The sequence below is a fragment of the Pezoporus occidentalis genome, unplaced genomic scaffold (genome assembly GCF_034315485.1).
Source record: "Pezoporus occidentalis ecotype Australia unplaced genomic scaffold, CSIRO_AGI_Poc_V1 ctg299, whole genome shotgun sequence".
NCBI lineage: Eukaryota > Metazoa > Chordata > Aves > Psittaciformes > Psittacidae > Pezoporus > Pezoporus occidentalis.
The window spans coordinates 95,038-108,873 of NW_026914929.1; the positions used below are offsets into that span (position 1 = coordinate 95,038).

The 13,836-nt window shown below is 54.0% G+C and overlaps 3 protein-coding genes across 10 annotated transcripts in view; 2 read left to right on the forward strand and 1 right to left on the reverse strand.

The window, feature by feature from the left end:
• CRTC1 (CREB regulated transcription coactivator 1) overlaps nucleotides 1-5,246 on the forward strand; it is a 44,120-nt gene extending 38,874 nt beyond the window's left edge. For all 7 annotated transcript variants that reach the window (XM_062626838.1, XM_062626842.1, XM_062626844.1 and 4 more), the window contains one exon: nucleotides 593-5,246. In XM_062626838.1, the coding sequence (XP_062482822.1) occupies nucleotides 593-804 (212 nt within the window). In that variant the 3' untranslated portion in view covers nucleotides 805-5,246. The remainder of the gene's footprint in view (nucleotides 1-592) is intronic.
• DDX49 (DEAD-box helicase 49) overlaps nucleotides 1-13,836 on the forward strand; it is a 139,843-nt gene that overhangs the window by 38,807 nt on the left and 87,200 nt on the right. The window lies entirely within an intron of this gene.
• COMP (cartilage oligomeric matrix protein) overlaps nucleotides 10,435-13,836 on the reverse strand; it is a 36,084-nt gene continuing 32,682 nt past the window's right edge. For both annotated transcript variants that reach the window (XM_062626834.1, XM_062626833.1), the window contains exons 17-24: nucleotides 13,607-13,659; nucleotides 13,050-13,243; nucleotides 12,454-12,632; nucleotides 12,188-12,236; nucleotides 11,764-11,960; nucleotides 11,459-11,631; nucleotides 11,164-11,303; nucleotides 10,435-10,989 (exon numbers count right to left, since the gene is read on the reverse strand). In XM_062626834.1, the coding sequence (XP_062482818.1) occupies nucleotides 10,943-10,989; nucleotides 11,164-11,303; nucleotides 11,459-11,631; nucleotides 11,764-11,960; nucleotides 12,188-12,236; nucleotides 12,454-12,632; nucleotides 13,050-13,243; nucleotides 13,607-13,659 (1,032 nt within the window). In that variant the 3' untranslated portion in view covers nucleotides 10,435-10,942. The remainder of the gene's footprint in view (nucleotides 10,990-11,163; nucleotides 11,304-11,458; nucleotides 11,632-11,763; nucleotides 11,961-12,187; nucleotides 12,237-12,453; nucleotides 12,633-13,049; nucleotides 13,244-13,606; nucleotides 13,660-13,836) is intronic.

A 13,836-nucleotide genomic window follows, 5' to 3' on the forward strand; every position in this document is an offset into this window, starting at 1 on the left:
CCCCGAGTGCCAGGTGGCTCATGTTTGATCCCTGCAATCAGGGCTTGTTGTCCTGCAGACATTCCCTGCCTCTGAATTTACTGGCTCCTCCACCACAGTGAGGGAGAAGCTGGGAAAGCCAAACTTCTCCCTGTGCTGCTCCGGCCGCGCGCCAGCAGAGGCTTTGTCAGTGGCACATATGGGAGCGGATCTGGTCACCGTTGGACGTTTGGAAACAGTTTCTGCACAGCCCACTGAGAAAACGGCGCTGCAGCCCAGATTGCAGCCTCTTGCTGATTAGAATCATGTCAGTTAAGGTTATTCCTCTTAAAACCTCAGGGGGAGAAAAGAGACTCAAGTGACACCGTGTTGTGGCCCCCAGATATATGTACAGGGATTTGGCTTTGTGTTAAGTAGTTACAGGGGTTCTGAGCTGCTCTGACCAATCTGTGCTTCATCTGGCTGGCAGTGAGGAGAGCCGTTTCTGGTCTTAAACGCAGCCTTAAGTTTGATAAATTGCTCCAGAATCACTGCAAGCTGCTTTATGACTCCTGCCTGGCCAGTGTGTATTTGCTGAGTCCTCCTAACACCTTTCTCTTCCTCTTCCCTGCAGTGACAGGAGAATCCCCTCCCAGCTTATCAAAAGAACTGACCAGCTCGTTGGCAGGAGTGGGAGACGTCAGCTTTGACACGGATTCCCAGTTCCCTCTGGATGAACTCAAAATTGACCCTTTAACCTTGGATGGACTGCACATGCTGAACGACCCAGACATGGTCCTCACCGACCCCGCCACAGAGGACACGTTCAGGATGGACCGGCTGTGAAGCGCGGACACCAGGAGCGTGGGAATGACGCTTGTTCCTGGAGCCCAGCCGAACTGGAGAGGCCAGCGGGTCAGTCGTGTGGGAACAGGAGCTGCTGAGAGCAGCAGCTCTGTCCTGTGCACCATGTACAATGAGTAAAGCTTGTCGTTCTAAGCTTGCAGCGCTGCAGACCCCTACTCCCTGTCGCGCCGTATTTCACCCCTTACCCGCTCATTGCTGTGAATGAGTAAGGAGTTTCCATCAGCAGTTTCCTCTCCAGAGCCCCCCCCTCCTTTTCCCCCACCGGAGCTCCAGCGTTATGTTGTCCATTTATCCTTTGCACTAGAAAAGGGGCAGCTGGGGGCAGGCGAGGAAGGCTCAGAGCCAGGGGTAAAGCGATTCCTCCTAACGTACCAAGCTGTTGGGAGGGGGAGAAGCGCCGCTGTGTGCCCCCTCCCTCTCCCCACACTGATCCCGTGCTGCCACCCTCTGCGAGGGGCCGGGGGAGCTGCGGGAGGGGGGGATTTGGCTCTGCTTTGTGCCACCCGCTTGGTTGAGTGGAACGCTTCTCCCCTCGTGGCCAGGGTGCCCGCGGGTGCAGGTTGGTCCCTGGCTGTCACCCTCCTCCTCTCCTCATGCCCCGAGCAGGACCGAGCCCGGCAGCCCCACGGCCGTTTGCCACTCAGCAGGCAACTGTCAACACTATTTTCAAAGCTTTCTTTGATTTTAATATATATGTAATATATATATTTATATATATGTATGCATATATAAGGAGCATTTCTGAGCACACACAAAAGTACTATAATTCGTTACTTGATTAGCATGAAGGAAGGATCAGAACATTTTAAAGCAGCTAAAAGAATCTAGGAGACTAACTTGCAGAGCATGTTCCTAACATTACTTTGTGAGAGATTCCTGGGCAACAGGAAGGGCATTTCTGTAGCGATGCCTGGCTCAAATCACGACTATTTCTTACGGTTTATTTTTTATTCTCATTCATTACTTATTCTGTTACCATTATTTATGATCTTTTTGTTTTGTTTTGTTTTATTTAAGTATTTGGATATTAGGAAAGTAGCTAAACTACATACAGCCAACTGAAGCACTCTACAGCATCCTTGTACAGTCCATCTTTTTGTGTTTTTATTCCAGAAATATATTATATATATTATATATATAGGTATTTTTAACTAACTGGAATTTTAAACAGATGTTGAGCAGAAGTAAGGGAGCCTATGGTGAGTCTGGATGTTTTCCTGTTGTATAGTCAAAACAGGGTGGCAGGAACCTGGCTATTCCTTCTCTCACCCTGGAGAAGAGCTGGCTTGCTCCGCAGCGCTGTGTCCTCGAGCAGGTGGAGAGTCTGTTGAGCTCATAACAGATTATTTCTGTTAGTCCTTGTTCATCCTCTGGGCTGCAGTGTCATGACAGAGTAAAAACCCCAACCCCAACCCACCCCTGGGCGCTGCAGCAGGGGTGTCACCCTGGTGGGGGGGATGAATTGATGGCGAGTCCCAGGTGTGGTTCCCAATTGGAAAAACGCCTTTAAAGACTCATGAGGGTTCCAATGGGCTCAACGCTGATTGCCAGGGGCCTGTGCAAGCATTGGCTTGGTTACACTGTGACCTGTGCAGGGCCAGAATCTGTAGGCACAGGGCCCTCCTCTTGACAGAAGTGAGGGATTAGTGTTGCTTTGAGTCTGACTAACAAATTGAAGCTCACGTGGCATCTCACACCCTGCCCTTGAGGTGAGGGGATACCTGCTAGAGCACGGCACTCCTGCATGGGAGGGGGCCAACCCCCTCAGCAATCTGGGTTACATACACCCCAAAGAGAAGGGCCCGAGGAGTTTCCCTCTCCAGACGAGCTGGGGGTTTAGTTCCCCCCTGGCGCTGGAGTTCCGCACCCGCTCGGGGTCTGGATTTGCTCTTTGGCCCAAAGCCGTGTCCGTTCTTTCTTGTAAGCAGGACCCATCCCCTCATTGCAGCAATCCCACCCGTCCCCTTCCCCGCGAGCAGGGGTCTCCTCGCTGTAGGCACTGAGCAGCGGTGAAGGTCTGCGGAGGGGCTGGGCTGCTCCTAATGAGTTGTATTGGGTTTCTGTGTGCTTCCAGAAAGGGTGGGACACTGTCCTGAGCGCCAGGCAAAGGCTCTGAGCAGCGGCGCTGCCGGGGTCTAACCTGGGTGCGGGTTTGCTCATGTCCGTGCCATCAGTTGACCATTTGCACTAAAAAAAGATGGGTTTATTTCCTCTCAAGCTCTTTCCTTACGTGTGTCTCTTCTGTTCCCTCCCACCCGACTGGAAGGTTTTCCTGCATCCCTGTTGGAAACGTTTGGGGTTGCTATGTCAGGATTTAAGCCCGGTAGTACATGTTAACTCCTGGTGTCTGCTTATTTCAGATTGCTCATGCTTGCTTAATTTAAGGAGGAGAAAGAAAAAGGTAGCTTTGAACAGGAGGATCCCCTAAAAGACCGGGAGAACTGGGGCACGGGTGACTCGGAGTCCTCGGCTGTGGAGCAGCCGAAAGCGCAGCGCGAGTTGGATCCGCTTCCCGCAGTCCCCGTCGCTCCTCGGCGGCGTTCCCGCGTCGCGCTCGCGTTCCGATGGCTCTCCTGCATGGAAATTCTCGTTCGTGATCTGTTTGTGTTTTTATTTTGAAACCCAGAGGCACTTCAGAGTGAAGCAGCCGAGTAGGAGGCGAGATTCCTCACTGGAGACTTTGACAGGGAGCTGTTGCTAAACGCTACCTTCCCATTGGTTTGTAAACTATGCGTGTACATAAGAGATCTTGTTTATTAGACTTGTAAGTAGACATTTAAAATGGCCTTAATTTAAAAACTAACACGTCTGGATGCAACTGTCGAAATTAGGGACCATCGGGTTGAGAGGAATCCAGGTTTTGTTCCTGCCGCGCGGGGCGGAGGGCGCTGGGAGCGGGACGGGCTGAGCCCTGGGAAGTGTGCTCCATCCACCTCGGAGCAGGCACAGGCTGCTCCTAGGAGCAACCCTTTGAGAACCGGCGCAGTTACTTCAACACCTCTTGGGTTTTGCCTCCCCGAAAGCCGGGTTCCAGACGGCGTCGGGGAGGAGCTGCACTTGGAGAGGAGGTTTTCTCTCCCTCTCTCATTAAAATGTGGATTTTTCAATGTGTGTACACACAGGGCTGGTTTGGAAGCAAACCTGAGCTGTGAGGCTGTGGCACCTCGTGGCTGCGGAAGCGTGGAGCAGATCCAAGTGCTTTTGGAACAAGTAATCTGATTTGGACAACTCAGTAGCTCTGGTTCCATTTTCATCGTGCAGGTGGAGCCGTGGGGAGCGGCTGCCCCTTCCCGTCCCGGGACAGAGGAGAGCAGAAACAGAAAGATCACTTAGCAAAAAAGAAATAGATATATATATATATAAAAAGGAGTAGTATTTATAACTTTTTGAGTTAAGTGATGTTGAAGCTGTCTGGTGTCTCAAAGGGTTACTGCCCAAACGTACCTGCTGAGTGAACCCTGCCCCCCCCCAACACGTGTTTTTATAGCTATAGATAGAAATATATATTACAAAGCTCCCAAGCTAGACTGTTGCATTTGCCAATACAATGGGGAAATAACAGGAATAAACCTTCAGTGCATCAAATACTGTGATTCCTAAGTGGAAAGCCAAGCTTGTGCTGCTTGCAGGGGGCTCTGCCCTTGTACATACGGTTGTGCCGCGCTTGGCGCCGGCTCGCTATGGCTCCTGCATGGCAGCGAGCGCCGGCCCTGCAGCCCCTGCACACAGAGGTGGGGGTTTCCTTTTCAAGAGGGGAAAAGCTTTCCAGAAAGAAGGAATTGTTCATTCTTTGTACATTTTATGACCTGATTTTGAACTGAATTGGTTTTTGTTTCTTTAAATAAAAAGAAGCGTGCCTGAGGCCCGGGGGTGAAGCCAGAACGGTGCTCGTGGGTGAACCTGCAGCTAGAGAAGGAGCTGCCCTCCGAGTTTGCCTCAAATCAGCATCCCAAAACTTAGAGAATCCTTGAAACTTCCCTCAAACCCAAGCTCTGGACTGCGCTTGTTTGTTATAAGCTTGGATTTCTGTAGAAACACCTCTTGAGGCTGGAGGTCCCTCCCGGTCTGAGCCCGACGCTGCCCCTGGGAACCCCCTCTGTGCATGAAGGAAGCGGGAAGCTCCCGTCCCGTCGGGATTTCGGGATTCCAACAGCGTTTATTCCTCTGCCAAGCGGCCCCCCCGTCACTGTGATGGCAATGTGAAAGCGCAGGTAGCGTTCGTTCTGTGTCCTTTGTAAAAAACAAAACCCACAAAAGCCCTTGAAAAAAGACAGAATCGATTTGTAGTTGTTCCTGTTCTTTGTATTTTTAGTTGCATCTTCTTTCTACGGCGCAGTGTAGGCATGGATTGCATGTCGGTTTTCTATGCGGGCACCATGACATTCTAACTGTGTATTATAAATCATTTTTACCTTTTTAAACGGAATCATTGTGTGGAATTTCTATACTGCAAACCAAAACACTACATTACGTACTCATTTGTGTTATTTATTTTGCTAGGGGGGGGCGGGGGGTGGTTTTGACTGTGGTGTTATCTCGCCTTCTGTGGGCTTGACCAATTTTATCAAAATAAAGGCCTAAAGGGGTAAAATAACATTGGCTGTTTTCTTCAGTGGCTTGCCTGCGTTGTAGGAAGCATCAAGGGAAGCAGCTCCGTAGCGTAGAGGATGCGTGCAGCGAGGAAAGGCAGCTCTGTGGTGGAGCAGCTCCGCGTAGCAAGGGCTGAGGAGTGATCTGAGGCTCAGGTGTCGAGGCGATGCAGGTAACCGCATAGCGAGGCTGGAGACCTGTGTCCGAGCCTCCCCACCCGTCCCTCCGTGCCCTGAGTTCCTCTGGAGACCCTGGAGGGGGTCGTCCCTTGGCCCAGCCCCACGGGGCTCTTCTCACAGGATCCAAACCCAAGCTCTTCCGTGGTTCTGTGGGTCTGACGTGTTCTGTAGGTGCCGCTGCTCCGGAGCTGCGCTGGGCCTTCCGTTGTGTCTGAGCGCAGGTAACGAGAGCAAAGAGAGCAGAGCAAGAGCAGGGGCCTGCCCCCCTTCTCTCTGCAGGTGCCAGCGAGGCAGGGACGTGGCCCCAGCCTGGTGCTCCCCCTTGTCCCCAGTGGGTTGCATCCCTGGGGCAGCCGCAGCTCCGTCACTGCTCCGTTTTGAAGGTGTTTTGGGAGCTGGGAGGGGGTGAGGTGCTTTGCACATCAGCGTGGTCTGAGGGTCCGTGTGGCAGGGGGAGGCTGGAGGAGGTGGTGCCGTTGTGGTGGCAGCTTTTCCCTGCTCATCCCGACCCTGGCTGTCTCCTCCAAACCAGCTTGACCTCTTGCTTCAAGGTTCTCTCACCTTGTCACTGAAAGGGAGGCAGGGAAATGCCTGGACAGCGTTTGGTTTGCTTTATCTTGGTTCTTTCCACTTTACCTGTTGCCCTTCAGTAGTGACAGGGCCATGGAGCACCCGCTGCGCGTTGGGTACCTGCTGTACATCGCCTGCCCGCTGGAGGCTCGTGGTGCTCGGTGTTGGTGTTTGCTGGGCACGAGGGTCTTGTTCTGCTGATTGTGCTTCAGTTCACTCCTAGGTCCAGCTTTAGGGTGGTGCAGTTTGGGACAGAACCCACATGCAAGAGACACGTCCTTTGTTTCTTCTGCCTTTGCAGTGTGTCCCTGTGGTGGCTGCTGGTGTGCACAGGCAGGAGCGATGATCTAATGACAGTAGTTGTGGGAGCCCTGGGGGTCACGTTTTCCTGCTGTCTTCCTCTCTCCGGGTTTTAGGAAGCTGGGATCTGCAGGCACACATTAACGTGGCCGTCTTGGTGTTCAAGTTGTTGCTGGTTCCAGTCTCGTTTGCTTGGGCTCCGAGGTATAGATAGGAAGTTGAGCCATTGCTGTGCTCGATGGGAGCAGGAGGCAGCCCTTTCCCATCATCCTGACAGCTCTGTGTGCAGAAGGGACGGCGTTTTGAGCGGGTGTAAGGGTTCCTCCTCCTCATTTGATAACAATGGCAGCTTTGGGGTTAGGCTGGAGCTGAGCTTGAGCTTTGCTTCACCTGCGGCTGAAACCCTGGGCTGCCTTTGGAGGCAGAAACCTCCCAGGAGGGACTCGGTCCAGGTTAACGTGGGGAGCGTGCACGGACGCTCCCTGGCTCTGGTTGAAGCGGCGCTTCCATGGGCACGCGGCTCTTGTGGGTCTGCAAGCTGCTGGGGTTTGGTGTGTGTTGGCTCGGGTCTTCGTTGCGGTGCGTGCCCGATGGGTCAGGCGAGGCCGTGCTGGGACCAGCGGGTGTTGGCCAGGTTCTGTCTCAGTGTTCGATCCTGCTTCTGCTTGATGTTGTCTGAACCCCGGGAGCTTGGGGGGGCTCCGATCTCACCCCGATCTCGCCTCCCACCTTCTGTAGGCTTTAGGGAATCCTTCAGTGAATCCATTGGGATAACCAGAGCTGAGGATGCAGCAGCTGCCCTCAGCACCCCCCACCCCTTGTCTTGGAATTCACGTTCCTCCAGTGGAAGCTGGATTTGAGCCTCGTAGGAACACTGCATGAAGGGAGGAGGAGGCAGAGCCGCAGGAGTTGGTGCCTGTGCTGGAGAAGTCTTGGGAGTGGGAGGCCATGGAGGCTCCCGTGGCTCCGGTCCTGAATGGAGCCCGCTGGGACCCCGCTTTTCCCACTGTGGAGCTGGGAACCCTCCCAGCCCAGCCGGGCTTCCCCAGGGCAGAGCCCTCGCTTGGCTGGGGGGGCTCGGAGCCGGGTTTGCCACTCCCCTGGGGACGGGGAGATGAATCCAAGGCCTGCGTGGGTTCACCCCCGGCGGCTCCTCCCTGCCGTGTGCAGCGGGAGCTTCCCCCTCTCACCGGCTTCAGCCGTGAGCGGGTCACGGGAAGGGGAGCACTGGGAGAGGTTTGTGCTTGTGAGGGCTGGGGGAGCCCCGCGGGTGCAGGGCACGTCCTGGGCACGGCGATGGTCGGAGCCTCGTCCCTTCAGAGCGAGCTCCAAAGGGGTATCCATGGAGGCAGCTCCGCGCCGGGGCTCTGCTCCGGGGTGGCTCAGTCCGGCCGTTTGCTGCCGTGGGTCAGAAGAGAAGGGGTGGAAGGTCCCTGGTTGTGCACCCCCCCAGGGCTGTGTTTTTGCACTGGGAGCAGCGGCGCTTTCTGTGCTCCCGGCTGGAGTTTTACAGGCTTAAACTTGCAGCAGCGGAGTTGAACCCCGGTGTGCGAAGGGCGATGTGAGTGCCCCAGAGTCTGTGCTGGGTGTTGGGAAGAGGGAGCAGCGCCCGAATGGCCCCGCTTGTGAGCAGTGGCACAAGCCCCCGTTTGACAGGGAAGGATTAAGCTTGGCTCGGTTTGGGGTTTCTAAGACGTTAAATGTAGGGAGGACAAACGGGGGTGGGGGGGCTTCCAGCCTCGCACAGCAGGTGAATATGAAAGTTAGGTGATAACATTTATGGGGTGAGACGTCACGGGGGCGCCGGGCTCGCTTGAACCAACCCCCTGCATCCCGAACATCCCTGAATATCCCTGGCATGAGCATCAGCACAGGCGGAAGAGAACTGAGTGAACAGAGATAGCGACGGGTGTTGGGTCCGCAGCACCCAGCGCAGGGATGCGAACGTGGTGCTTCAGTGAGCTCTTAACTGGGAGAGGAGAGGAGATCCTGAGGTTTTGATCGGGGGTGGGGATGAGACCCTGTAGATGCTCCTGACGGTGCCGGAGCCCCGGTGTGAAGGATTCCCTGGCGCAGTGGGGATTAAACGTGTCCGTGCTCACAGAGGCTGAGTTTGATGTTACTGAACCCCCACGGCGCTGCTCCGGCCGCTCCTCTCCCAGCCTGGCAGCTAAAACCCAGCCTTGTGCAGTGCGTGGAGCTCGGTTGATGCGTTTCCGAGGCAGGACAAATGCTGTGCGGTTCCCTCACTGATGCAGTCCTCAGCTGCAGCCGTAGTCCCCGTGGCAGGGAAGTTCTGTTTGTTGTGTTTTTCTCTGGGTGAAGTGGAAACTGGAGTTGGCTTTAAGTGTTTGCGACCCGAGACCTGATGTGAAAAAGCGGCTCGACTCAATGTACATTCTTTTCAATCCTTTTTTTTTTTTTTTTTTTTGTGTGAAGGCTTTCGTCTTTGTATCTTTGCATTATTTGTAAATGAAATGTAATAAAAGTTCAACTGGTTTTGTCTCTGGCTGCTCAGCTTTTTCTTAGCTTCCTTTGTGGGCTGCTGTGTGGTGGTTCTCAGGGTGGAAATGGTGGTGTTGCAGTGCTCGTGTTTGTAAGGGAAGGGTGGAATTGAGTGCTGGGGGTCCCCTGGCTTCTGGCAGTGCTGAAACCCAGCTCTGTGTGAGGAAACTGCAGCTGCTTGGAGGGATGCAGGGGCTGTGACAGGTCTCGTGTGGAGCTGTCACCAGGAGCATCCCGAGTGGGGCCGGTGTGGTGACGGTCTCAGCTTCACTGAGGTCTCGGCTCTGGGCTGCTGCGTAGCGTTAGGGCTGTGTGGGGTGAGGAGAGCCTGAGGAGCAGGAGGTTTGAGTGTGTAAGCGCTCAGCCTGGCCCGCTTCGCTTGTCCCAGGAGTGGCCTTTACCTGGGCGTAGCGTTCACCACAGCAGCGCCTGCCATGGGTGGCTCATGGGGCTGAGCAGAGGTGCCAGGACCAGGGCAGGACGTCACAAAGGCCGCTGGGTCAGAAGGACCCAGTCCCTCCACTTGGGCAGCGGCGGCATCGCTCTCGAGTGGAATGAATGTGCTTTGGAACCTTGTTTTGTGCTTGTCTTTGGGAAGGTTCCTCTGTGCTGGGGAACCTGCTCTGTGTGTGAAGCGTAACCAGAGCGAGTGCGCGGGACACTGCAGGGACCAGTGTCAGTGAGGGGTTGTTCATTCCTGCGCCTGGCTCGGAGCCATCTCTGGCCAGATCCAATTGGGAATGGGTTTCTTCGAAGCTCCTACAATGTCCCTTCCGAGCTGAGAGCCCTTTCGAGGAGATGGAAGCTGTGTTCACACCCTGCTTCTTCGGGAACGTGTTAACGGGAGCAGCATGGTCACTGCCCACGATGGATACCTCAGCCTTGCTCTGGAGTGGAACTTGTATGGAGCTTGCAGAGCTGCACTGCTGAGTGTTCCACAGGAGCTAGGAGCAAGTTTCAGTGTCACTGACGTGAACCCCTTACCTGATGTGCTTTAGTGGGCTCTTGAGGCAGCCTGGAATGCTGCTGCTGCTTACCCAGGAGATACTGGGGATCACCCTGGTGCGGGGCTGAAGCCTTCCCCAGTTGGCAGCTCGGGAAACCCTGGGTCTGCTCTTCCCAGCTCAAACAAGCACCCATGGCACCAATGGCTGCAGCACTCCCTGGTCCTTGGCTGTCCAGCTGTGGGAGTCCCAGCCTGGTGCCCAGATCCCACCTGAAGCTTTCATTTAAAGCTAACCCCCACCCACAAGGCCCAGGCAGGGCAGTCCGAGCAGAGGGAGGGGCTCACAGGAGAACATGGCCCCGTGCATGTACTAACAACTGATAACCCAGCTGCTGAGGGGCTCTCTTCCACATCTGGATTAGAATAGTTTCAGAGGAGGAAAAAGCAACATGCACATGACAAAGGAGAAGTCTAGTATTTATGATCCAACATTCCAAGTATTTATGATCCAACATTCCAAGTATTTATTATCCAACATTCCAAGTATTTATTATCCAACATTCCAGAACAAAGACACTCTCCTTAAAGTGCTTTTTTTTAATGTTTTGTGAGCAACTTGTACATGGGCTGCTCCCTGTGTCCTTTTCAGACTGGCGCTGGGTTTGCTTGACAAGGAAAACAAACATTCACACTTGAGAGCCTTTGAGTAGGGAAAATAACCCCTGGGAATCATCCACGCGAGACTGACTCAATTCCAGCTACAGCAAGCAGCTTCTCAGCGCATCCACGGTGTGTAGAGAGCTCGTGTTTACAGCAGCTCGGGCTCTGTCCACACTCGCTGGCTACACCACGGCCGTGCCAGCAGGGTTTGGAGCGTGTAAGCCAGCTGCTGCGGTAGGGGAGATGCTGGGTGATGCCGCAGTGGTAACGTTACTTACAGTTCCTCACAGGGGCTACGGGAGCGATAGTGGGGCAGCTGAGCAGGGGCTGAAAGCAAGGCTGGCTGGACACATCCTGACATCAGGCCTTAGTCTTGCTGAACTCTGAATGTTTCATAGTCTTCTGGGATGGTGTCTGAGGAGGAGGAGATTGAAGCAAATACAGATTAGAAGTAGAACCAGGAGTGAAAAATAGACTCGGGTGCTGTGAGCCCTCCTGCTGCAGGCTTAGGGACGGGTTATACCAGAGCAAAGGGGTGTCCTGAAAGTGAAATGGCAGCAGTCCCTGTGTTTGCTCTTTGAAACTCACCGTTGCAGCGGTAACGCAGGTTGGACCAAATGATGTTCTCCTGGGAGAAGCAGAAGACTCCCAGGCGGCCTCCTCGCATGGTGGTGTCAAGGACAACTCCAGTGTCTGCTACTACTTCAGGTCCTTCATAGAAACGAGCTCTAGGAGAGAACAAGCACGGGTAGGACACGAACGTGGGACTGAGGTGCCCCCATAGAGGCCGTTCCTCAAGCGCACGCTCCCTTTCCCTCCGCACTGCACTGGAGGTGCTGCTTCTGTGCTCGTCAGGCGTGCAGAGGCAGCTGTAGACCCCCACCTGATGTACCCGACCTGGGGCCGGTGCTGCAGGAACCAGCGGTACGAGGTCTTGTCCTTCCAGCCGGAGTTGCGAGGGTCCTTCCAGAGCAGCTTGACCTGGTCCGTGGTGTCCCCCGTGTGCCACAGGGAGTTGCGGAGGTACTCCCCTGGGCCTGTTTTAGACTTCACTGCCTGCGACCGAGAGGAGACCGGTAAGAGGTGGGGATGAAGGACTGACTGACTGGAGCTGCGCGTGCCCAAGCGGCACGGCTAAGAGAAAGGCCACACATCCACTAGGGAATTCTTTATCAATGGCTGCTTTACCTTCAGTTGAATTCCAGGTTCTGCTACTGCTCGGAAGGGGTTTGCCTGCCAGTATGTCTGTTCCATCTGCTTCCACATGACCACGTAAAAGCTGGAACTGTCCTGGTAGCCAAATATGAAACCAGCATAATCGTCATCTGTGGCAGTGTTGACGTGGAATGTGCCCTCAAAGTCCACTCCATTGAATGCAGTGTAACCTGGAATGGGTGAGGAAACAAAGATTCTGTGTTCTAAGACTAAACGGAGATCCATGTGATTCCAGATCCGGATGGGAGAGGTGGATGTTGCTAAGCTGAAGCTTCTGCTACTGCAGGAAGTATTTCCCCCGGAGGTGCATGGAGCGTTAGGTACTTGTAAAGCTGCACTAGGAGCAGGCAGTTGCTGAGCAGTAACCTTCCCAATAGGACAAAAGGAAGAGCCTCACCTACGGCCAGGCCGGGGTCACTGTTCATGGTCTGGACAATTTCCATGCCCTGAAAAAGAGGAATGTTGACTCATGAGAACAGTTTCAAATGTACCAGCCTGACCCTGGTTCAGTGCTCAGAGGAAAGATAGCCCTGGGGCGAGGCTCCAGGATTAGGATGTGAAGCCTGCACAGTTTTATGAGGAAAACTGCACCCACTTTGGTACAGGCCTGTCCATGTCCCCCCCCCCCCGCCCTGACCCAGCCTGTTCTGAAGCAGTGCCCACCTGGTTGAGGACAATCCAGTTGGGGTCAATCTGTGCATCGCCCTCAGGGTCCAATACAACCGTCTGGAAAGCCCTGAAGTCCGTTAGGGTCACCTCTGCGTTCTCTGGGCACACGTCAATCCTGTCAATCACCATGTCTCTGTCAAAGTCATCTTCACAGAGGTTTCCCACACCATCACCTGAGAGCACGAGAGGAGAAAAGGAGTAACAAGGGTTCATTAATCTCTCCCACCCCTTACACCTGAGTTTTACTCCAATAGCTGTTGGACAGTGCAGTTTAAGGTAGCCATGTGCAAGGTTAAGAGGTGTTCAGAGACACCTTAAGTCAGTTGCAAAGAAACCCCGAGGCTTCTCTTGCTGGCAGAGATGCTGTGAGCAGAAGAGACACTTCAAATTGTCACTGCTGGAAGAGAACTTGTGCCAGATATGATCCCGATGTCAGGGGTTTGGGAGATCTGAAAATGACACAGGACTGTCCCAGGTCAGTACTGAGAAGATCTTAATTCCTGGCTATCTCTAGAGACCAAACTGGTAGGCATTAGCCACCAGGAACAGGAGGGCCCAAGCAGAGTTTAGGTGCATCCATTTCCCCTTACCATCCGAGTCTTCTTGGCCAGGGTTAGGGACAAGCCGACAGTTGTCAGGGCCTGGAGGTTTCTCATCTGGAATCCCGTCATCATCATCATCATCATCACATTCATCTCCCAGCCCATCATTGTCTGTGTCCACCTGGGAGCTGTTGGGCACTGATGGGCAGTTATCCCGTGAGTCTTGGTGGCCATCCCCATCGCTGGTGGAGGAAATCACAGGTAAAGCTCATCCATTTTGAAAGAAGCAGGTAACACCTTTCTAGGGGCTGGGGTCCTCAACAAGAACAGCACAAGGTGGTGAGTTTTGCCCCTTAGCTACACCAACAAGAGAGCAGAAACATCCCTGCTGCAGTGTCCGAACAGGTCTGGGGCTGGTAGGTAATGATGAGCAGGCCAGCATGGGCTGTGCTTCCACTGACTTTTGAGGTATGAAGAGAACTCCACCTCCCTTAACCTCTTTTTCTCAGGTAAGGCCAAGCCAGGCTGACAGGGAATTGCCTTCTTCTCCCCCCATCCCCAAGGTTTCATGCAACCCCAGTGTAATCTTTGAAGCAAGCTCTCACCTGTCCTGGTTGGTGTCGCAGACGTCTCCCACCAGATCATGGTCGGTATCTTTCTAGTAAAATAAAGCAATAATAAGTGACACTTTCCATAGATCAAGAGGTAATCAAGGCAATAAAGAGACCAAAGAGGGGGGTCAGCTCAGTGCCATGGCTGTTCTGATTGAAAACAGAGCCGACAACAGCGGGAGAGTTCCTGCTGCAGGACTTCCATGTGGCCCTGATGGATTCAA